The sequence below is a fragment of the Oncorhynchus mykiss genome, chromosome 21, assembly GCF_013265735.2.
Source record: "Oncorhynchus mykiss isolate Arlee chromosome 21, USDA_OmykA_1.1, whole genome shotgun sequence".
NCBI lineage: Eukaryota > Metazoa > Chordata > Actinopteri > Salmoniformes > Salmonidae > Oncorhynchus > Oncorhynchus mykiss.
The window spans coordinates 46,788,703-46,814,290 of NC_048585.1; the positions used below are offsets into that span (position 1 = coordinate 46,788,703).

At 42.5% G+C, this 25,588-nt stretch overlaps 1 protein-coding gene across 16 annotated transcripts in view; it reads right to left on the minus strand.

The window, feature by feature from the left end:
• The window catches only part of LOC110500600 (adhesion G protein-coupled receptor L3), a 313,269-nt gene that overhangs the window by 71,416 nt on the left and 216,265 nt on the right, over positions 1-25,588 (minus strand). For 12 of the 16 annotated variants that reach the window (XM_021578039.2, XM_021578038.2, XM_021578036.2 and 9 more), the window contains 3 exons: positions 21,868-22,053; positions 19,297-19,335; positions 1,402-1,585 (listed from right to left, as the gene is read on the minus strand). In XM_021578039.2, coding sequence (XP_021433714.2) covers positions 1,402-1,585; positions 19,297-19,335; positions 21,868-22,053 — 409 coding nt within the window. The remainder of the gene's footprint in view (positions 1-1,401; positions 1,586-19,296; positions 19,336-21,867; positions 22,054-25,588) is intronic. The other 4 variants (XM_021578040.2, XM_021578050.2, XM_021578043.2 and 1 more) reach the window with 1 other exon arrangement.

Consider the following 25,588-nt stretch of genomic DNA (forward strand, 5'->3'; position numbering starts at 1 on the left):
GGAGTCTTTCTTTGGAATAAAGCCCTTTGGTGGGGAAAAACTCATTCTGATTGGCTGGGCCTGGCTCCCAAGTGAAAACCATCTTGCCTCCATGGAACAATCATTGGATAACTCGTTTTATAATATATCCCAATATCTAAATTATCACATTCAGGTTCTGAAAAAACTTGAATACACTAGCTTAGATTTGGCCTAAACTCAAACACCCCAGCCACGAGCTGTTCTCTCCCTTACTGTCGGGCAGACGGTATCAGAGCATGAGGTCTGATACTAACAGGCTCAGAGACAGATTCCATCTACAAGCCATCAGACTGCTGAACACTGGAACTGGACTGACCACCTGCTCTGATTCTCCACAAATTAGCACACATGCACTCACTCATGCACCCAACCACATAGACACACACACACACACATATATACATTAATGCTACACACACACATATCACAACTGCTGCTCCTAGACTCTTATTATACTGCTCAGTTGAAAACTGCCCCTCATCCCCAATACATGTATAAACACTGGACTATAAATTGTGCCTTACTTATGCTAAAATGTTTATTCTATTCTACTGAGCCATTCACTTTATGTTGGTATTCAAAATATTTATTATGCAAGTTTCGTTTGATGGTGTCCATGCGACTAATAAAACGTGAAACTAAACTCAAACAATGACTAAGACTCTGGATGCGTCTCAAATGGCATCCTATTCCTTATGTGGTGCCCATAGGGCTCGGGTCACAAGTAGTGCACTATATCGGTAATAAGGTTCCATGTGGAACGCAGAGGCTGCACGACTGTGCAGGAACTTAGTTTGTCCAAATTGATTTCCTTCGACGACCAAAACAAATCACATTAGGATGGCTTAACGCTCATATTACTGGCAAACGTAGTAATCTGTTTAATCAGACGTGATTGGACAACAGCCACTGCTCTTTCAGACGAGACACTTTCCCTGCTCGTTTCGCCAGGTAAAATGGGGGTCATGCTCTACCAACTGAGCCACACAGGACGAAGCTTGTATATTCCAGAAGTATAAATATACAGTACGTCAAGAGATGACAGTGTTTGCGATCACACTGTCCTATGACGACTATGAAAAGGTTTGTAAAACATTCAGTCAATCGTGTCTCTTACACATTTCAGAAATCATGTGCTGGCAGGTTGACAGCTCCTCTTGTGTTCACCAGTGTACAAAACAGTGTCTGAAGAGTTATTTTTGCCACATCAATAAGTTCTAACACTGTGTGTGTGTGTGTGTGTGTGTGTGTGTGTGTGTGCGCGTGTGTACACGACCGCCTGCCTTCATGCATGTGTGTGATCAGATCTCATTTAATGTTTGTGCTTGTGAGTGGGTCTTATGCCTCTGTGTGTGTACATGGGTCTCGGTCTGTACTCACGAATGTTGTCGGTGTTCTCCTGCACGATGTCCGTCTTGAGAAGGTTGTCGGCCAGGACGAAGGCTCCTTGCTCCACCGTGTCCAGTAGCATGGTGGCTGCTCTCAGCTGCTCCCCGGTGCTCAGGTCCCTCCACGCCGACTGGGCCTGGGGCTGAAGCAGGTTGTTCACAGTCTCCACCATGGCCTGCACCAGACAACAAGGAGAGTTAGCGACATGATAGTGGATGGGGATAACCAAACAGAGCATCAGTAGGGAGTTAGCAAAGGGAAGATAACAATGGCATCAGTATGGGTTAAGGAAGGACTTTAGACTTTAAAATCACCAATTGACTTGAATAATGTATCATTTGAAAGGGTTCGTTAACAAGGTTATGCCAGGACTTTCCAGAGGGAGAAATATCAAGTAAGGTTAGTCAAATGTATATTTATACTTCTGGAATATACAAGCTTGGTCCTGTGTAGCTCAGTTGGTAGAGCATGACCCCTTGCACAATTTCTCCTCGTCTGGAGATTGCTCTCTTTTCTTTCTCCCTGGTTTATTGGTTTCGGATTGTTCATTTGTGGGATTAGGGGAAACATAATTGAGGTTAAACTATGTTAACATACAGTGTTCCTCAACGAGTGGTTGTCCTGAATAGCCGACAACAAAAATTGTGTTCCACCACTGGCTTCTGAACTAAATAATGTTATATTATGATTAATTAATGGTATTCTGTTTCAGTGTGTTAATGTAGCATGGAGGATTATTGGGGGTGAATACATTCATGGAACATTCATGGAAATGCCTGGCCTACACCTGTCCTGTGATGTATATATTGGTACGATTTACCACTGACTGTCTCCACACATTCACCACGGCTCAATGTTGCTATGAATTATGCCAGATGTTTTTCTTGAAGGGGTCTGCTCACATCGAATGTCGCCCACGTTACAACATGCATACATTTGTGACTTCTCCCTCTGAAAAGCCATGGCATAACATTATTAACTAGCCCTTTTAAAATACCCATTATTCATGTCAAACAGTCAATGGTAAATCGTACCAAGAGAAACAATGACATTATATACAGTGCATTCGGAAAGTATTTAGACCCCTTTACTTTTTCCACATTTTGTTCATCACAGCCTTATTCTAAAATTGATTAAATTGTTTTTCCCCCTCCATCTACAGACAATACCCCATAATGACAAAGCAAAAACAGAAATATCACATTTACATAAGTATTTAGACCCTTTACTCAGTACTTTGTTGAAGCACCTTTGGCAGCGATTGTAGCCTCGAGTTTTCTTGGGTATGATGCTTGAACCTATTTGGGGAGGTTCTCCCATTATTTTCTGCAGATCGTCTCAAGCTCGGCCAGGTTGGATGGGGAGAGACGCTGCATAGCTATTTTCAGGTCTCTCCAGAAATGGTCGATAGATTAAAGTCCGGGCTCTGGCTGGGCAACTCAAGGACATCAAATCCAATTGTATTGGTTACATACAACATGGTTAGCAGATGTTATTGTGAGTGAAGCGAAATGATATTGAGACTTGACCGAAGCCACTCCTGCGTTGTCTTGGCTGTGTGCTTAGGGTCATTGTCCTGATTATCATCAAGGATCTCTCTGTACTTTGCTACGTTCATCTTTCCCTCGATCCTGACTAGTCTCCCAGTCCCTGCCGCAGAAAAACATCCCCACAACATGATACTGCTGGGGATGGTGGCAGGTTTCCTCCAGACGCGACACTTGGTATTCAGGCCAAAGAGTTCAATCTTGGCTTCAACAGACCAGAGAATCTTGTTTCTCATGGTCAGTCCTTTAGGTGCCTTTTGGCAACTCCAAGTAGGCTGTCATATGCCTTTTACTGAGGAGTGGCTTCCGCCTGCCCTCTCTACCATAAAGGCCTGGTTTGTGGACTGCAGCAGAGATGGGAGAACCTTCCAGAAGGACAACCATCTCCACAGAGGAACTCTGGAGCTCTGTCAGAGTGACCATTGGGTTCTTGGTCACCTCCCTGACAAAGGCCCTTCTCCCCTGGCCAGCTCTAGGAAGAGTCTTGCTGGTTCCAAACTTCTTCCATTTAAGAATGATGGAGGCCACTGTGTTCTTGGGGACCTTCAATGCTACAGAAATGTTTTGGTACCCTTCTCCAGATCTGTGCCTCGACACAATCCTGTCTCGACGCTCTACAGACAATTCCTTTAGCTTTGACATGCACTATCAACTGTGGGAACTTATATAGACAGGTGTGTGCCTTTCCAAATCATGTCCAATCAATTGAATTTACCACAGGTGAACACCAATCAAGTAGTAGGAACATCTCAAGGATAATCAATGGAAGCAGGATGCACCTGAGCTCAATTTCGTGTCTCATTGCAAAGGGTCTGAATACTTATGTAAATAAGGGCATTTCTGTTTTATTTTGAATAAATTAGCAAAAAAACAAACATTTCTTTTCGCTTTGTCATTATGGGGTATTGTGTGTCGATTGATAAGGATTTAAATATATATATATTTTAGAACAAAACTATAACGTAACAAAATGTGGAAAAAGACAAGGGATCTGAATACCTTCTGAATGCACTGTACATCACAGAACAGGTGTAGGCCAAGCTGATGCATGTAGGCCATGCTCATGCACCCCCAAAAATCCCTATACTCCATGCTACATTAACACATGCATGTAAACACACTGAAACAGAATACCATTTATTAATCATAATATAATCTAATTTAGTACAGAAGCGAATGGTGGTACACAATTTTTGTTGTCGGCTACTCAGAACGACCACTCGTTGAGGAACACTGTCTATTAATATTGTTTAACCTCAATTATATTTTCCCTAATCCCACAATAATTTAACACAATAGTCTGAAACCAATAAACCAGGGAAATAGGAAAAGGGAGCAATCTCCAGACAAGAGGAGAAATTGTGAGCAACTGAGGGCAATTTGAATAAAAAACTAATTGGTCAATCTAAACTATTCCATCCCTCTGATGCAACAGAAGAAAATGCATTATCAAATCTGAAAATTCTGTACATGAATAGGTGTTCGCACAGAATTCACAGGTGCTTTTTCGTTTTTAAAATCGAATAATCAAACATGAGTACCATTGAACAAAGGGTTTCACAAAACAGACTGAGAAAAATAATAATGAATCATTTGAAAGAAATCATCACAGCCTCTCTGATATCCCACAGCTTCAAAGGCCAATTTACACCTCTGCGTTTGCAAAGATGGACGCTGCGCTTGATCGTAAATGCTCATTGGCGAGAATCTAAGGGAGAAACATCAAGCTTTTTAAGAGGGGGGAAGAAAGCTCCTCCAACATTGCACAGGGCAATACCTTGGTGTTATCCCGATGGCTACAGTTGGTTCCGTTTTGATCAATAGACTATGAAAGAGAATAGGAGTTTCAGAGTTGATTCCAGAACAGCGGGATCCAAAACTGCGGGGGTACGAAACCTCAGGCAATGCAATGACAAAACAGCCCATTGGAGCTGCCCTACATGAATCAAACTGATTGAGATATATATAAAAAAAATAAGCCTGATACTAAAAACATTATAAACGACATAACTCTTGTGTGTATGGGTTATCAGCTTCCAATTAATTATGTAGATCCTTAAGACGAGTGTCTTTGTTGTGGACACAGCGGCAGCTAATCTAGACTATATCTGGTACAGAATAGACAAGAGCATGAGGAAAAGAGGTGGTTGTATTCAACTCACTAGTGCGCTGAGATGAAGGGAACATTAAATAGCACCAGCTGGCTATTCCACACTTCCCGGCGCACAAACACTGTCTTTAAGCCAGGCAAGCGCCCAACTTTGATGCAATTATTCATTATCTTCAGCCAAACTCAAATCGTACCTTTTGACATTAACAGCGATGCCGAGGTTGATTGGCTCTCAATTAAGGAGCTGTTTCTCTGCAGCACTGGAATATTTTCCCCTTCGCCAGTTTAAATATGATGAAGTCTGAAACTGCAATCTACTAAGCAATCTGTCCTTCCAGAGAGTACATGCTGGAGCCATCAAAAATGTGATAAACTCAATTTTGAGTAAAGTGCAGTCTTTGGGTATGGTACCTATTAGGGTTAAATTTGCAAATCAATGCGACATAAAGCCGTATTTTGGATAGCGGTGCTCGGAAATGATAGGGCATTGATTAGTGTGCGGATTCAAGTATAAAGCCCCTCATTTTGAATCAGGAAGTCAAATGATGATGGGTTTAGCTGCTTAATATGGGGTTATGATGCTTATCTGTGGACCTAACAGAGAACAAATCAATTATGAATATACATCTGGATGTATTTTTGGCTTCAAAATGCTGGTTTGAGGATATGGATCATCTCTGTTACATGTGCTTTGACCGAGCTACAAACCATGGAAATAAAACAGAACCATTACCCGAAGCATTATTGAGTGACATGACATCTGTGTCAATCATCTTCATGGACTTACAGCAAATGTATAAAGGGCGTAAATAAGGATATAAATGGACATTAAAATGTGTATACAGGAAAGAGCTATATTGTTGTACGGTTTGTTGAATGTCAATTGCCAGCATAATCAAGCAAATGGGAAAACAATATGAGAAAGCTGTATAAACCCATCTCCTCTGCCATGTATAAATGTATTATGCAATGCGTTTCTATGGGGTAAACGGAGTAAGGCCAAATTCAATTAATTACAGTGCCTTGCGAAAGTATTCGGCCCCCTTGAACTTTGCGACCTTTTGCCACATTTCAGGCTTCAAACATAAAGATATAAAACTGTATTTTTTTGTGAAGAATCAACAACAAGTGGGACACAATCATGAAGTGTAACGACATTTATTGGATATTTCAAACATTTTTTAACTAATCAAAAACTGAAAAATTGGGCGTGCAAAATTATTCAGCCCCTTTACTTTCAGTGCAGCAAACTCTCTCCAGAAGTTCAGTGAGGATCTCTGAATGATCCAATGTTGACCTAAATGACTAATGATGATAAATACAATCCACCTGTGTGTAATCAAGTCTCCGTATAAATGCACCTGCACTGTGATAGTCTCAGAGGTCCGTTAAAAGCGCAGAGAGCATCATGAAGAACAAGGAACACACCAGGCAGGTCCGAGATACTGTTGTGAAGAAGTTTAAAGCCGGATTTGGATACAAAATGATTTCCCAAGCTTTAAACATCCCAAAGGAGCACTGTGCAAGCGATAATATTGAAATGGAAGGAGTATCAGACCACTGCAAATCTACCAAGACCTGGCCGTCCCTCTAAACTTTCATCTCATACAAGGAGAAGACTGATCAGAGATGCAGCCAAGAGGCCCATGACGACTCTGGATGAACTGCAGAGATCAACAGCTGAGGTGGGAGACGCTGTCCATAGGACAACAATCAGTCGTATATTGCACAAATCTGGCCTTTATGGAAGAGTGGCAAGAAGAAAACCATTTCTTAAAGATATCCATAAAAAGTGTTGTTTAAAGTTTGCCACAAGCCACCTGGGAGACACACCAAACATGTGGAAGAAGGTGCTCTGGTCAGATGAAACCAAAATTGAACTTTTTGGCAACAATGTAAAACGTTATGTTTGGCGTAAAAGCAACACAGCTGAACACACCATACCCACTGTCAAACATGGTGGTGGCAGCATCATGGTTTGGGCCTGCTTTTCTTCAGCAGGGACAGGGAAGATGGTTAAAATTGATGGGAAGATGGATGGAGCCAAATACAGGACCATTCTGGAAGAAAACCTGATGGAGTCTGCAAAAGACCTGAGACTGGGACGGAGATTTGTCTTCCAACAAGACAATGATCCAAAACATAAAGCAAAATCTACAATGGAATGGTTCAAAAATAAACATATCCAGGTGTTAGAATAGCCAAGTCAAAGTCCAGACCTGAATCCAATCGAGAATCTGTGGAAATAAGGGGTTCCTGCTTACAATCAAAAACTAAATCAGGAAGTACCAGTGACTCGCTCAATAAGGAAGTGGTCAGGTGACGTAGATGCTAAGCTAAAGGACCGTTTTGCTAGCACAGATTGGAATATGTTCCGGGATTCTTCCAATGGCATCGAAGAGCACACCACATCAGTCACAGGCTTCATCAATAAGTACATTGATGATGTCATCCCCAGAGTGACCGTACGTACATACTCCAATCAGAAGCCATGGATTACAGGCAACATCCGCACTGAGCTAAAGGGTAGAGCTGCCACTTTCAAGGAGCGGGACTCTAACCAGGTCGCTTATAAGAAATCCCGCTATTCCCTCCGATGAACCATCAAACAGGCAAAGCGTCAATACATAGTACAAACCAGTCTCTGAGACATGTCGGATATGGCAGGGCTTGCAAACTATTACAGACAAGAAAGGGAAGCACAGCTGCGAGCTGCCCAGTGACACGAGCCCACCAGACGAGCTAAATAACTGTATGCTCACCTCGAGTCAAACAACACTGAAGCAGGCCTTGTGAATGTTGACCTTCCAATTTGCATACCGCCCAAACAGATCCACAGATTATGCAATCTCTATTGCACTCCACACTGCCCTTTCCCACCTGGACAAAAGGAACACCTATGTGAGGATGCTATCAGCGTTCAACACCATAGTGCCATCAAAGCTCATCGCTAAGCTATCAAATCTGGAACTAAACACCTCCCTTTGTAACTGGATCCTGGACTTCAGCACAGGGGCCCCTCAGGGGTGCGTGCTCAGTCCCCTCCTGTACTCCCTGTTCACCCATGACTGCATGGCCAAGCATGACTCCAACACCATCATTAAGTTTGCCGACAACACTACAGTGGTAGGCATGATCACCGACAACGACGAGACTGACCTCCTCCCTGTAGGCAGTATGGTGCCAGGATGACAACCTCTCCCTCAATGTGATCAAGACATAGGAGATGATTACGGACTACAGGAAAAGGCCAGCCGAGCATGACCTCATTCTCATTGACAGGGTTCTAGTGGAGCAGGTTGAGAGCTTCAAGTTCCTTGATGTCTACATCGTCAACAAACTATTATGGTACAAACACACCAAGACAGTCATGAAGAGGGCACGACAACACCTATTCCCCCTCAGGAGACTGAAAAGATTTGGCATGGGTTTTCAGATCCCCAAAAGTTCTACAGCTGCACCATTGAGGGGAATCCTGACTGGTTGCATCACTGCCTGGTATGGCAACTGCTCGGCCTCCAACTACAAGGCACTACAAAGGGTAGTGCGTACAACCCAGTACATCACTGGGGCCAAGCTTCCTGCCATCCAAGACCTTTAAACCAGGTGGTGACAGAGGAAGGCCCAAACAATTGCCAAGGACTCTAGTCACCCAAGTCATAGACTGTTCTCTCTGCTACCGCAAGGCAAGCGGTACCGGAGCGCAAAGTGTAGGTCCAAAAGGCATCTTAACAGCTTCTACCCCCAAGCCATAAGACTCCTGAACAGCTAATCAAATGGCTACCCAGACTATTTGTATTGCCCCCCACTCCCATTTTTATGCTATTCTCTGTTTATGAACCATGCATAGTCACTTTACCTCTACATACATGTACATATTACCTCAGTTACCTCGACTAACCGGTGCCCCCGCACATTGACTCTGTACCAGTACCCCTGCTGTATATAGCTCGCTACTGTTATTTCTTTGTTGCTCCTTAATTAGTTAACCTTCACAGGATCGGTGGGACCCCAGCGGGACGGTTGAGCTAACGTAGGCTAATGCGATTAGCATGAGGTTTATGTAACAAGAACATTTCCCAGGACATAGACATTTCTGAAATTGGCAGAAAGCTTACATTCTTGTTAATCTAACTGCACTCTCCAATTTACAGTAGCTATTACAGTGAAATAATACCATGCTATTGTTTGAGGAGAGTGCACAGTTATGAACTTGAAAATGTATTAATAAACCAATTAGGCACATTTGGGCAGTCTTGATACACAATTTTGAACAGAAATGCAATGGTTCATTGGAACAGTCTAACACTTTGCACATACACTGCTGCCATCTGGTGTCCAAAATCTAAATTACACCTGGGCTGGAATAATACATTATGGGCTTTCTCTTGTGTTTCAGAGATGGTACAAAAAAACACATGTTTTTTACTTTGTATTATCTATTCCAGATCTAATGTGTCGGAGGAAACACCGTGCACCTGGCGACCTTGGTTAGCGCGCACTGCGCCCGGCCCGGAACAGGAGTCGCTGGTGCATGATGAGACAAGGATATTCCTACTGGCCAAGCCCTCCCTAACCTGGACGACGCTAGGCCAATTGTGTGTCGCCCCACAGACCACCCAGTCACGGCTGGCTGCGACAGAGCCTGGGCGCAAACACAGGGTCTCTGGTGGCACAGCTAGCACTGCGATGCAGTGCCCTAGACCACTGCGCCACCTGGGAGGCCCCTGTGTACTTTCTGAAGACTGTGGCAAGCACGTTTAAGGATTCTGGGCAAGAAATATATAAGTCGGAGTAATTAAGCTTAGCACCGAGTCTACAAGTCTAGCAGGCAACCTTCACAGACAAATGAGATCCACGGTTTACCCCTGGGGACAACAAACTCTTTTCACAAGAGCCTCTTATTTCCAAAGGGGGAGAGAGAGCGAGGGAGCGAGAGAGGGATAGAGAGAGCCGAGAGGGATGTACTCAAGCAGCACAACACACTCAGTGTAGCGGAGTAGAGGAGTGTGGATGCCTTACTGCAGACAGACTGCTTCTCCATCTGTCAGAAGCAGTGGTTCGGCTCAGAGAGCTCCAAACTTTCAACCACTGTTATGTTTCTGTCCCCCCCCCCCCCCCACCCACCTAGTTTCCTCTGCTCTCTTGAAACATCCAAGACACCCAGGGAAACCAGCACTTCTTGGTTCTTGGCTGGTCTGGAAATGTTAATCATCAACTAGCTAGCCTACACCCCCGAATGCTATGGTTGTAACAAGCTGATGACTGGGCAAGAAAAATACGCTGTTCTAATATTTGTGAATTACATCCTTCTGTACTCTCTCCCTTCTTTGAGTACTTACTGATTTGATTTTTACCTGGTTAAAGCACAGGTTCCAATACTTTGGTTTAATCAATCCAGATTGATATCAGATCAGTGATCATTCCAAATAAGGGGTAAAGAAAGGATGCAATCTAGAAGAATCCGAACAGGGCCAACTTATCTTGCTGCAGTCATTTCAAATGAAATCAAGCTTTATTTATACAGCACATTTCAGACATGGAATGCAACACAATGTGATTCACAGGAAAAAAAAACAAATAAAAACTATGAAAATAACAACTGAAACATTTACTACACAACAAGAGGATAAAAAAAACCAAAAGAATAACAATAAAACTGAACGACTAAAAAGCACCCCAAGGAAAAGCAAAGCTAAAAAGGTGTGTTTTACGATCTCTTTTAAAAATGTCCACAGTTTCGGTTCCCCTCAGGTTCTCTGGCAGACTATTCGAGAGGAAGGGGGCACAGTAACTAATGGCTGCCTCTCCATGCCTCTTGGTCCTTGGCTTTGGGATAGTTAAAAGGCCAGTGCCAGAGGACCTGAGGGACCTACTGGGTTCATAACGTAAAAGCATGTCTGACATGTATTGGGGTGCACAATCATGGATTGATTTAAAAACCAATAGAATAATCTTAAAATTTATTCTAAAACTCACAGGCAACCAGTGCAGAGACCTTACAACTAGTGTGATGTGTGCTCTCCGTCTGGTCTTGGTCAGTACCCATGTTGCAGCATTCTGTATGTTTTGCAGTTGACCAATGGCTTTCTTGGGTAGATCAGACAGGAGAGCATTACAGTAGTCAAGCCTGCTTGTAATAAAAGCATGGATGAGTCTCTCTGTATCAGCCTTAGAGCAAAACGACCGCACCTTGGCAACGTTCATCTGGTGGTAAAAAGCTATTTTTGGTCACAATCCTAATGAGTGATTCGAAATTGAGTTTAGAATCTAAAATAACACCTAGGATTCTTACCTGCTGTTTTATCCTTATTGCCTGTAAATTAAAATGTGTGGCCATATTCTCTAGCTGTGCTTTGGCTCCAACAATAATTACCTCTGTCTTTTCTTGATTTAGCTGGAGGAAGTTGTGAGCCATCCAAGTATTTAAATCACTAATTAAGTCTAATAATTTATCCGTGGCTCTAAAATCCTATGTTAAGTTGTGTATTGTCTGCGTCGTAGTGAAAATTAATGCTGTGCTTTCTGATAACGCTGCCAAGGGGTAACATACAGTATATAAACTGATTAGTACTAGGCCCAAAAATCAAACCTTCTGGAACACCACATGAGATTTGAATTTTCTCAGAGTTATGTTCACAAATGATGACAAAAAACTTGAATACGTCCTAAACCAATTTGAACTGGGCCATAGAGGCCAACCCACATCTCCAGTCTGTCCAGAAGGACATAATGGTCAACAGAACTTAAATCCAAGAGTACAAGGACAGAGAGCTGTTTGGCATCTGTGGTGGCTCTAAGATAATTTAGCACTTTAACTAAGGCTGGCCACGAAAACCAGATTGGAATTTTTCAAAAATACAGTTGGCACATTTGTTATTTAGCTGTTTGAACACCAATTTCTCCAGAATTTTGCTGAAGAATGGCAGGTTGGAGATTGGCCGAAAATTGCTAATAATTGAAGAATCTAAATTACATTTCTTCAGAAGGGGTTTTACCATAGCAGTTTTTAGTGCAGTGGAGAAAGTGTCTGTGAACAGAGAGTGATTAACAATAGCTTGCACTTATTCAGATTTTCTTTTCTTTTTTTGAAGAAGGCGGTGGGCATAGGATCGAGAAGGCAGGTAGGAGGCTTAAGTTGTGATATCACTTATCTGAGCATGTATGTCAACCAGGGAAAATAAATCCATAGTGCCTTTGCGTAGTAGTCTAGGGCAGTGGTTCCCAACCATTTTCGGTTACTGTACCGCTAAGTACATTTTGCTCTGCCCAGATTACCCTTGAAGTACCCCTTCATATGCATTTTACCAGTGAGCCTATGGTCTCATGAGTTTTCTGAAGTACCCCCTGTGGATAGGCCAAGTACCCCCAATCTTAGCACCCCTGGTTGGGAAACACTGGGCTAGCGTACATACAGTATCAAACTTCTCATCAGGTCTTGCTTGACTGATACCCAGCCTAATGTTTGTTATCTTATCTCTGAAATACACCATAAACTCATCACTTTTAGATGTGGGGGAAAGTGCACATAGGTTTGCGGGGGTAGGATTTATCACACCATCAATGGTCGAGAAGAGCACTCTCAAATTATTCTGATTATTAGTGATCAACTTAGGAAAATGAGCCCGTCTGGCATTTCTAATTCTTATATATGCCAAGTTGCTTTCTCGGAAAATCATAATGGACCTGCAATTTCTCGTCCATTTATTAGTTTCCTCACTCATCCAAGGGGCTCTCAGTTTGGATGTGGCCTTTCTCAACTCTATTGGAGCTATGGCATCAATGGTTTCCCTTAATTTGCTACTTAAGTTATCAACTAAATCATCACAAGAGAAAGGCAGAATAGGTGGTGGAGTATTGTTCATACGCTCAATAAAATCTGCAGCAACTTCAGAGGTAATTTAGCGTTTCTTAATAATTCATTCAGTATTACCCTGTGGTATGGGCAACAAGGCAGCAAAAAATACACAGTGGTGATCAGACAAAGCAACATCAACAATTGAGGATATGTCAATAGAAAGCCCCTTGGTAATAACCAGGTCCAGAGTATACCTGCAGGTTAGGGTGGGCCCAATAACATGTTGTATAAAGTCCATAGAACTCAAAAGATTAAAATCACCTGGAGCACTACCAGACCCTGTCCGTCAGTCTCTAAAACAGTTTGCGATGTTGCTGGAAATAATCCTGGAACCCCTGCGGTTAGTGTGAATCCAGTCTCTTTTAAAAAAAAGTGTTGGTTGCTCCCACAGCAAATCAAAGTTGTCACAAAAAGAGACATCCCTGTTGTTGCAAAGTTTCTATAGGTACTCATTTAGGGCAAAATGTCAGCTGAAATGTTCCGAACCCCTTTTGTAGCATGGGAGATAATTCATTATTCTTCCCTGTGCTAGTGAGGGTCTTTAATAAAATTGATTTTAGTCCTCCCTCAGATCGCCTAAAACCAGGGTTGTTATAACCTACGTGAGTGATGGTGTCAATACTGTGGTCAGTCCACAGACCGTAGGCAGGTCAAAATCTCTCACCATCTAGCTGCCCACACTGATAGTGATGGAATCGACCTGGTGAACTGTGGTGGCCGTGGGGGAGGGTGCCACTGGGCGGCCGCCAGCTGTTGGTATACACCAAGGATCCGTGTTGACTCCCGGGGATGGTAGGTCCGTCTCATGCGGGGCAAAGCTGTTTGATAGCTGGATCGGATTTTCTTGGATAGATGGGTGGCCACACTGCCTCACGATCTCCTGCGCCTTGCGAGTGCCCAGTCTCCCACAGGTCGCGGAGTTGAGCTGAACATCTGTCAGTTGGATTGGGACAGATCAGACCGCCCGAGTCATCGACAGCTTTGCTATAGGAGGCATTTAAAACAGATTTGGTTTGCCTGGGTTACAGCAAGGTCGGTGTACTTAGAAAACAGATTTTCCTTTTCTCGCAGCCGAGCTAACAGCAGGAGTATCTCTTCCCTTAAATGCTTGATGGTGGTGAATTTAGGGCAGACAAATCCTCGTCCATTTTGCAGTTAGACCTTATCTTCATCTTGTGATTGTGTGAAAATAATCCCACACCTGAAGCATTTGTGCCCAGCTGTTGATAGAAACACTGGTGGGCTAGCACAGCTAACTGCTACTTAACAGGAATCTGGGACAAACTTACGGTCACAGCCGTAAAGGCTGACCGCATCGAGGAATCCATAGCAATACAAACTTTAGCTATGATTAAAAACTATTTAATGAAAACAATTTCAGAAAAACAACAAACCGAATGTAGACAGTACACGGTTCTGTTGCACGCTCTGATTGCTATACACCAATGAAGGGGATGGAAGGGGTGGGATATTAGACTGGTGCCTGGAACTGGTCCAAGTCAGCCTGTGTGGTGTGTGTGTGTGTGTGTGTGTGTGTGTGTGTGTGTGTGCGCGCTGATTGATGAAATGAACTCCAGGTCGGGGAAATTGATTCTGGCTGAGCCTGAACTCCCGTCAACGGCTTAGCGGAACGGAAGAGGGATGGAGCGCAAGTCCGACTCGCACTTCCTCACTTTCCACTTCCCTTTTCCACTCATCCCCACTCATTTTTCTGGAACATGTTCGTTTGGAAAATATTATCTGCTCCTTCACTCCAATTCTGCCTCACACTGCTGGTGCCTATGGGTCTTTTACCATCTTCCTTTCTATTCCCCCTCTTTTGCTCTCACTCTCTACAATATACTCTGCAATATAATGTGGTCATGCCACAATATCAGTAGAGTATTCTCAGTGTGCTTGACCCTTCAACCCTGCTCACTCAATGGTCCTCAATACGCGACTGCCAGCATATGCATGACCAATCTCAACAAGTCACTCCAATGCTTCCTGGTTATCAATAAAGTGGACTGTGACGTTTAAAAAATGCTCCAGAAATTTCCACAGCTACGTTACATGATCCAATTGTAAATTGGTGACCAATTCAATCTACGGCTGCACACTACCAATAAACGCAATTACTACTAATATATCCGCCATCGATAGTTCTGTTGAGGAATGTGCGGGGCATACAACATAAAAAGAAGCAGGTACACTCAAGAAAGCTAATGCAAAGGTGTGTCAATATGAACATTGCTCATTATTTAACAAGGGAGAGTAAAAACAGACACCACCTTGTCGCAAAGTCAACTACAACCCCAAATCAAGTCTATTCACCATGCAAATTCCAAGAAATGAACTCAATAGGAAGACACTTCATGAGAAGTTCAATGGTGTCTATTAGTAGATTACAAAATAATGTACAGTTCTGAGGCGGAGGTACTTTTTCATTGAATTACCTTATTTTACTGCTGTCGAACTCTGACCGTGAACAGACACGGTCCATATAACATAGCGAGGGTGGAGTCTGTAGACAGTAAACCGCAGGACAGAATGGTTGTCGGGGGTAGCTAGACGGGGAAGTCTTTATGAGTATGTGGTCATTTTAACAAACCTCATCTTTTAACAAATTGGCCGCCGATAAAATGTTATAATCTCATTACGCTCTTGGACAAGGCCCCCCTCCCCCCCCTTCCATTCCGGCCTTTCTGAGGTCGCCTTCTACTGTGACACAATCACTAGTTACCACAATATACGAGGAAGAAGGGGAGAGGGAGTTGCGGTGAACAAGGGATCAGTACCCAATATCCTCTCTATATCCCAGATTTTATTGGTTTACGACCTTCACTCGCGCCAGGAGATACAATTCCCATTTTTAATACTCAACTCGGAGTTACTGGAGCTAGGAAAGTCATACCATGTGATAAATCCCTTAACTCCACATACACTTGGCTGAAAATCGTATCCCTTTGGAAATATTGTGTGTCGCAGCCATTTTAAACAAGGGCGTTTGACCTTAGTTTGACGCAAAGGGGATGTAATCACTGTAATTGGCCAACCATGGTGTCAAAGCACCTAAACAAGATAGTAGTTAATACACCAAAGAGGATAGAAAGCTGGGTGCCATTTTGATTATGTTTGTTCGAAATCACAGACCACAGGCCTTTTATGTATCTGATAGGGACATAATCCTTTAGGGTGAACATAGAGAGGCTGGTTTGTACTGAATGTTTGTAGTAAATGAAGGTTAGATATTATTTTAAAAAAAGGGAGCAAAGAAAAGCTACCGACAATTCCCATGATGCTCTAGGCTATTTACAGTATATATAGTCACTGAATACTACAATTCCTCACGCATCCACATAGACCTTATGGAGGGCTTCATTAAGCTTTAAAAATACATGTTTAGCTTAATGTGGGACCCAATATTCTCAACACTTTCAACTAAGGTGTCTCTAGAACATGACATGTTGAATTATCTATAAATATTGGCCTACTACTGACAACCTCAAATCTCTTCCTAAGATGTTATTCCATAATGGTCTCGGGTAGATCCGGTGGCATGCAAATGGCTTTGTCAAGCACCCCACATAAAACAAGATGGATTCCCTAAATCAAGATGGTGAACCAGGCTCCTCTCATCTCCATTAGAGAGCAAACACCTGCTCCATCCTCCTAACCAGCAATTAGGGGGCTAACGAGCGGTTGGGACTGCATACCTGATCACCAATCTTAATAACATCCACGCCCTCCGACGTGCACTGGCAGTTAATTCACCCAAGCCCATCCTCGCACTGCTATAATCTGTTTGATTTTTCAAGGTATTTTTGACCCTGAGAAGACTGTGTTTAACATAATGCCTCTACCTCATTGCCAGCAATGATTGTGCATGGCGTGCTCAGCCCGGTACCAAAACAGAGGATGTGTGTGTGACTGTCTATTTGTGTGCATGCATTCAAGTGCGTGCATCTAGGTCTGTGCAGGCAGGTGCGGCAGAAAACCATCTGCCCTGGTTTGTTTTGTATGCTTCCACTAATCTCACTTACGTGAACCACCAGGGGCCTAGTTGGAGAAAACACTGCTCAATTTCCCTAATCAATGAAAGTCCCTCAAAGCCATGACACAGCACAATCGATGTCTGCGTTTACAGAAGACCAGCAGATGTTGTTCCATTATTCTGGTTCGTCGAATGAGATTCCATCCCCGTTTGTTTGACACTGTCAGGCTCAGGGAAGGTATCGAGTCGACGCCAGTGCACGGTTCAACAGTTGCCCATGTAAATTACCAGTCAAAAGTTTGGACACACCTACTCATTCCATACATTGTAGAATAATAGTGAAGACATGATTACATATGTGTTATTTCATAGTTTTGATGTATTCACCAGTATTGTACAATGTACAATGTTGTAGGTGTGTCCAAACTTTTGACTGGTACTGCACACACATACAATCATGTAGACACTTGTGTGCATATAAACATGTGTGCACAGTGTGCATACACACACAAACCCACAGGCATCTATAATTCATTGATTTCTTAGTCAGTGCATATAAAACAATAAGTGGCCCATGTGGCTCTGTAGGTAGAGCATGGCGCTTGCAACGTCAGGGTTGTGGGTTTGATTCCCACGGGGGGGTGACCAGTACAAAAATGTATGCACTCACTACTGTAAGTCGCTCTGTTTGGGGTTTTAGGCTGGGTTTCTGTACAGCACTTTGAGATATCAGCTGATCTACGAAGGGCTATATAAATACATTTGATTTGATTTTTGATTTGATAAGCGCATCCTCTAAATGACTCAAATATAGAATTTGCTAAACGCCAACTGATATTCAAATGCTGTGCACACTTATACATGCTCCATAGTCACTTTCATCCACTGGAAAATGCTCAACCAAACAACCCATATGTATTGAAGTGAGTTCAGACATGCCGCAAAATATTTGAAACAATCAAATTCATGTTGCCTGACAGATGTGATACTACCACAGACAATGTAGGACAGCATCTGTAAGCTGTAGGAACCTTCTGCGGTGGGAAGCACGCATGTCAACTCATCCGGTAGCTCTTAAGGTAGAACAGATTCTGATGACATTTTACCGACGAGCCGGGACATCAAATCCACACTGGAGCTCAAGAAATAGTTGTGGAGGCCCTACAAATTGGGACACACATGCTTTATGCATCATGAAGAGTCATAACACCCCCCCCCCCCTGTGAGTCTTGCCTGTCAGGGGAGTACTGGTGGACGGCGGGTTTTGACTTGCTTTGGTTAAAATGAGATCACTTTTGGCTCTTAACCATATCTACTTATTACACAAAAATGTGGAAGTCGGATTTACATTTCTGGGGGGAAAAAAAATCTTTGGGGCATTGAGAGGAAATTACTTGATGGTGGCTTTGAGCGAGTGCATAGCCACTGACAGTTATAACACCGCGAAAGCTGTGAGTATATGCTAGAATGACATAATCAGGTTATTGTGGTGTTGTGAACAAGTATATTGCTATAGATGATTATATATGGCTCCCTTTATTTCATCTAAGAAAACAACTTAAACGTATTGTATAGTCGGTCGTCTTGTTGGCGTCTCCAGTAGTGAAAACATACGTGACATTTCCTTCAAGCAAAAAACCTGATATCTTGTTTGACATTTATATGTAGACCATTACCTATTCAACCATGACCAACCGAGGATCTTATAATATAGTATGCATTACATACAGTATTTATACAGTTTCTTCTTTGGAGTGTTGTTTTACCATCAAAAACTATCACGACACAAACACAGAGGCATGAAGACAGCATTAACAAGCAAAACATGCTGGGAAACGGTGGCTATGTGAATCGGTTGCAGGGGTGGGGGTTGGCGGGAGAATTAGGACATTGGGATGTGGTTAAGACAAAGTGAGATGAGCAACAACTTGGATAAAAAAAATGGCAACTAGCAATAGTTGCATCTACACCAATACATTTTTTTCTTTTTTATTATTTATCAAGGCAAGTTAAGAACACATTCTTATTTACAATGCTGGTCTAGGAACAGTCGGTTAACTGCCTTGTTCAGGGGCAGAACGACATATTTTTACCTTGTCAGCTCGGGGATTCGATCTCACAACCTTTCGGTTACTGGCCCAACGCTTTAACCACTAGGCTACCTGCTGCCCCGAGTGGTATGTTTAGATCCAAGTTTTCAGACACAATTTTACAAGATCAAAGTTTACTTGGCAGGCCCAACATTGAGCAACAAATGCCTTCACAGCCAGGACTATCATTAGCACAAAGCATGACATTATGGCGGGGCAACAAGTCACAAATCATGGTTACACCAAAACACAGCACCATGGCGAATGGGAAGGGTAGGCAGCTGGGTGAAAGATAAGAGTCAAAATACCTGCACGTAAAACCGGCAAGAGCGCTCTCTTTTCTGCAGCTGCAAACCACCAGAAAAAATAACCATTAGCAAAGGGTTGACACGACATACAAGTTCCATTAGTATGAAATAAAGTGTGAAAAGAGAGAAAATAAATATATAACAAAAAGTCACCTCTTGACTTTGGCTAATTAAGACTTTCTCATTTTACATAAACTGTGTGAAAAACGGCATGCACATTAATTATTCCCTCTCATAGAAAACATCACAAAGAATCTTAGTCAATTAGAGCAGAAACAAGCCACACAGCCCAAGTGGGGATTGTGGCTGAGACATTGTTCAGCTTTCAAGTTGGAGTTTCAAGGTTACCGCTTGTACCTGTGGGTAAGTGGAGGGGAAAAAAGGAACTAAAGAAGAACTATTTAACTTGGAAACCTTGTCCCAGCAGGAGTAAAGCTAAACCTGAAGGAGTTTCGCATACCTGGGACTGATGTTAGCAGGTCAATACAGAATGTAGAGATTTCGAATTAGCACTGGAGTACTGACAGCTAGCTAGACTAGCACGTAGCATTGGGCTGGGAACAGACTAAATAAACAGAAGCCTACTTTGTTAGCCTAGCCTAGCTGTAGCGCGTAGCATAGAGGGAATGCTGATGCGCTCCTGGTTTTCTGTGATGGGTGGCGTCCTCCTCATAAAGGAAAGCTCTCACTCCTTCACATCAGTCAGCCCATTTTCCTGGAAATGGTCCCGTTAGTGCCTTTCGCATGACACTTTGATCATAAAAGTGCCACAGATCTTGGTGTTTGCCAACTCAATCGGCTCCTTGTCTGCCGGCGGAGAAGCATTGTGCTCACTATCAAAGGGATCTTTAATTCTGTTAGCTCTTAGCAGATTGTGTCAAAATGATTGAACTCAGAGGTAAACACACGTGCGAGAGAGAGAGAGGTGGAGCACCAGTGCTAGGGTCTGCTATGCCAGCCGGGATTAAAGGGGAAAGGATGTAGGACAGAGCGGAGAGGATAACCTTGAATAGTATAGAGAGAGAGTGTTAGGGGAGATTTGTCATAAATCCTTGGTGTACTAGGTAGTTAGTGTATTTATCTAAGAGATAATGATATAATAATATTCTCCCAGTAGTAGCTTTCCTTGTTCTAGACATTATCTTTTTTGGCATCATCATAAAAAAAAATACATGAAAATGTTTTGTCATTTAGCAGACACTCTTATCCAGAGCAATTTACAGAGGAAATTAGGGTTAAGTGCCATGCTCAAGGGCACATTGGCATTTTGTTTTTACCTAGTCGGCTCGGAGATTCAAACCAACAACCTTTCGGTTACCTGCCCAACGATCTTAACCACTAGGCTGCCCCTGTAGTCTAGGCTAATGTTTATTTTTTACATACTGTATATTCATAGAACATTGGCTCCAGTTTTACGACAAGATTATAACAATAAAAATCAAGGATCCTCTCCCATAAAACGTAGTTTGAATTGTAACTGTTCTTAACTTTTAATTTTCAAGATGGCTACCTCGTAAAAGCCATAGATAAAGAGATCAGAAGTGCAAGCCGTCAGATTTCTCCTCAGCCCGTTGGCTATCACCATCGCCTCGCTCTCCAAGGAGGGAATGACACTTAAATCTCAATGGAGGCATCTGGCTGCATGCGGCAATTAAATAAAGTCTGTGAAAAAAAGCTATTGGGAAACAGGTGTTATTGTTCCACTACAAGTGAAGCCGCTAAAACAAATTAACGGCTGACATTTTGAATTTCACTGATGTTTGCTTTTCCATTGGTTGCGTCACATTGCCTGAGTGCCCCTATGTGTACCCAACTGTGAATTTGGGAATAATTGCATTAGGTTGGGGCTACAAAAAAACTCAGGCACTCTTGGGTTTAGAAAACAGCTATGTTTAATACATTTCCTCTGTCATTAGAAAGAAACGAGCATGGCATGAGAACCGCTTCAGACGTGCCTGGAATATCCGTATGACCTCTTTAAAAAGTCTACCTACTTTGGAATAATCCTACCCACGCGTTTGCTGTTATAATTAGTTATAACCCCAACTGACTTTTGGTAATATAAAGCAGAACAGCCTATGCGGTGAGGCTTTAAGATATCCCCCTGCGTTTGGCTGCTTGTAGATTATTTATTTTTTTGAGGCCCGGGAAGATCGCTAGATGCGAGAAATAATGCAGGAGATAATTTGGTATGACAGTGCTGTGGCCGGAGTACAGATCATTAAAACAATGCCCACTGTTCAGGTTTGACTGGCTTGAAATCCTTGTCTGGCCTCCACCGGTGAAAAAGAAAGTTTCAGAGATTGAAGGAAACAAAGAAAGGTGAATAAAGTCAGTTCTTCCTTCGGCTATGAATCAATTCTCATATATCTCCTCCTTTCTTCATCCTGTGTCCTTGGTGGACCATTGAGCTGAACAATCTGGATAGGCGAAGCGAAAGGTTGGAAACCCTACTGTTTATGTTGCTCCCGCCTGTCACAATCTGTCAAATCAACGAGTCCCGAAGGGAAGGAGACGAGGAAAGGAAATGACACAGCCATTGCTTTTCCCAGACTGGAGGTAGAAACCTACCTTGTTGAGGCTGCGGGCTGCACTATCTTTGCCTCCAGGGGTAAGGTTCCTCAGCTGCACGTCAAGTAGGTCCACAAGCTGACCCATGGCCTTGACTGTGTAGGTGATGTCCCCTGCCTGAAGGTTACTCTTAGTTTGCTCCGACAGCTCCCTGGCAATGATGGCTGCAGTCTCTCCTGCTTTGAGCTGGAAAAACAACATACACATATTTAACCAATCATGATGGCAGACACATATTCACATTGAACACATACACAGTATGCAATTAACCACTGACTATCATGCTATGTAGCTATAGTACCAACGGACTGGCCATAGGGCAGTTTGGGCAAATGCAGATGGGCTGCCCAAACATGAACCCAGTTGTCCCGGTCTAAATTGGAGGTTTGGCGCAGAATTATCACTATTTGGCTTAATAACGGGGTCCTCGAGGGGAAGAAAATAGGCCGGTGTATAATATGATTGGTTCAAATCTATAATATGAGGATTCAATATTTCATTCAATGTTGCTGAATGACCACCAATGACCATATACTATTTTATGCTATTTGATTTGATTTAAAGTGGCTTGAAACCAAATCCATTCCAGTCTCAAATTTGTGACAAAGTCAAACACTATTACATCATAAATAAATACAATCCTACAGTCATCCGTCTCCCTGTATCTAAACACATACTCTGCATTCAACTTATTATTTTCAATATACACATTTCAAACATGACAAACGGCATTATACAAAATGTTTGAAGTTAGAAAATAATGTTTAGCATGTACAGATTTCCTGATTATATCACTATCGCCTCCAATTGAATAGTGAGGAAATGAGGAAATGTTTAATTGAATGCACACAGGGGCTAATAGACTATCAGGAAACAATTGTGAAGTCAACTATCGAGACAAGTCTCCCCTAAAAGTCTTGGCAAAAAAAAAAAACAACATTGATCATTCCAGTCTTTCACTTTGGCGGTCTTTAGGTATGAAATACGTTTTTTTTTCTGATTTCCATCTATCCTCAATAATCCCCCCTCTCGAGCTCCGATTGTCTGGCCCAATCCCAAATCATCCCCTGAACCCCACGCCCTTATGCACCTGTGGAGATCAGAGATGATTTGACATTTGTAATCAATCTGATAATAGCTCGACCTTGCCTCACTAGGTGGAAGTTACACCATATTGCTTATACCAATCAACTTACCCCCCCCCTTCTCTTTCTCTCTCAGTCTATTGTTGTATTGCATGTCGCAGCTCTTTATTTAGACTCCGGAGGAAGAGAAACAAATGTTTTCAAAGCACAACCACGAATCATTCCCTATGTACGCCACTTGGTTGGAGAGAGTACCTATTTACATTTTCTGAGGGAAACAATTTAATAAAACATCTCCTCAAGCCATGGATGAGACTGTCTCCGAAGAGTCTCCATTTGCCCACAAACTAGCAACCGCTTTGTAGTCGTCGTGTCTCTTGGTTTTTAAATTACAACATATAAATCTACCAAGCAGAGAGGCCTAATGATGTCTAGAGGAGTCTCATTTCATAGTGCAATGTGTTTCTGTGCTTTTAATTTATCTTGAATTAGATTACGAAAAAAATAACTTTGTGTTTCGCTTTTTTTGTTTCTACTACCCAGACATTTAATTGAATAACACCTGTTCCATTCAAATGGGAAATGTTTTCATTTGCAGGAGATTTGACTACCGTTCAGAAAGAACATTTAATCTGGTCAAAATTAGAGTGCTAAACACAGCTTGAAGACATTTAAAATCTGGATATACAGTAAATTCAACAGGGACATTGAAGAGGTGAGGTTGGATCTGATTTGCAGCACGGTTCCGAAGGTCTGCTATTTTTCCTAAGGTCCCTCTATTTTTAGAACGCTTATAGCTTCCTGCATTCGATTAGCCTCGGGTTTAGTGAAGACCAAGAGAGAGCATTTGGGCTACATATATTTTGGGCCATGTTTAGGAGTCTAACCAAGTCAGACATCTGTGTTTAGTCGGCTGTGTTCACGGATGATGCACTTCTTTCCTCTGATATTTCATACATACAGTACAGTGCATTCGGAAAGTATTCACACCCATTGGCTTTTTCGCCATTTTGTTGTGTTACAGCCTTATTCTAAAATGGATTAATTTTTTTTTAAACCTCAATCTACAAACAATACCCCATAATGACAAAGCAATAAATTTTTTTGCAAATGTATAAATTTTAAAATAAATAAATAAATACCTTATTAACATAAGTATTCAGACCAATTGCTATGAGACTAAATTCAGCTCAGGTGCATCCTGTTTCCATTGATCATCCTTGAGCTGTTTCTACAACTTTATTGGACTACACCTGTTGTAAACTCAATTGATTGGACATTATTTTGAAAAAGGCACACACCTTTCTATATAACTTCCCACAGTTGACAGTGCATGTCAGAGCAAAAATCAAGCCATGAGGTCAAAGGAATTGTCCGTAGAGTTCCGAGACAGGATTGTGTCGAGGCACAGATCTGGGGAAGGGTACCAAAAAATGTCTGCAGCATTGAAAGTCCAAGAACACAGTGGCATCCATCATTCTTAAATGAAAGAAGTTTGGAACCACCAAGACTCTTCCTAGAGCTGGCCTCCCGACCAAACTGAGCAATCAGGGGAGAAGGGCCTTGGTCAGGGAGGTGAACAAGAACCCGAGTCACACTTACAGATCTCCAGAGTTCCTCTGTGGAGACGGGAGAACCTTCCAGAAGGACAACCATCTCTGCAGCACTCCACCAATCATGCCTTTATGGTAGAAGCCAGACGGAAGCCACTCCTCAGTAAAAGGCACATGACATCCCACTTGGAGTTTGCCAAAAGGCACCTGAAGACTCTCAGACCATGAGAAACAAGATTTTCAGGTCTGATGAAACCAAGATTGAACTCTTTGGCCTGAATGCCAAGTGTCACGTATGGAGGAAACTTAGACCATCTCTAGGGTGATGCACAGTGATGGAGGTATTATGCTGTGGGGATGTTTTTCAGTGGCAGGGACAGGGAGACTAGTCAGGATCGAGGGAAATATGAACGGAGCAAAGTACAGAATTCTTGATGAAAACCTGCTCCAGAGCACTCATGACCTCAGACTGGGGCAAAAGTTCACCTTATAACAAGGCAACAACCCTAAGCACACAGCCAAGACAACGCAGAAGTGGCTTCGGGACAAGTCTCTGAATGTCCTTGAGTGGCCCAGCCAGGGCCCGGACTTGAACCCAATCAAACATCTCTGGAGAGACCTGAAAATAACTGTGCAGCAACGCTCCCCATCCAACCTGACAGAGCTTGAGAGGATCTGCAGAGAACAATGGGAGAAACTCCCAAAATACACGTGTACCAAGCTTGTAGCATCATACCCAAGAAGACTCAAGACCATAATCGCTGCCAAAGGTGATTCAACAAAGTACTGAGTAAAGGGTCTGAATACTTATGTAAATGTGATATTTCAGTTTTTTTTTTTATATACATTTTCTAACATTTCTTAAACCTGTTTTTTCTTTCTCATTATGGGGTATTGTGTGTGTATTGATGACATAAAAATACATTTAAATCAATTTCAGAATAAGGCTGAGTGTCTGAATACTTTCCAAATGCACTGTAGGAGTCAAAGTCTGGGACTATGTCCCAAATTACACCCTATTCCCTATGTAGTGTACAACTTTTGAACAGATTTCGTAGGGCTCTGGTTAAAAGTAGTGTACTA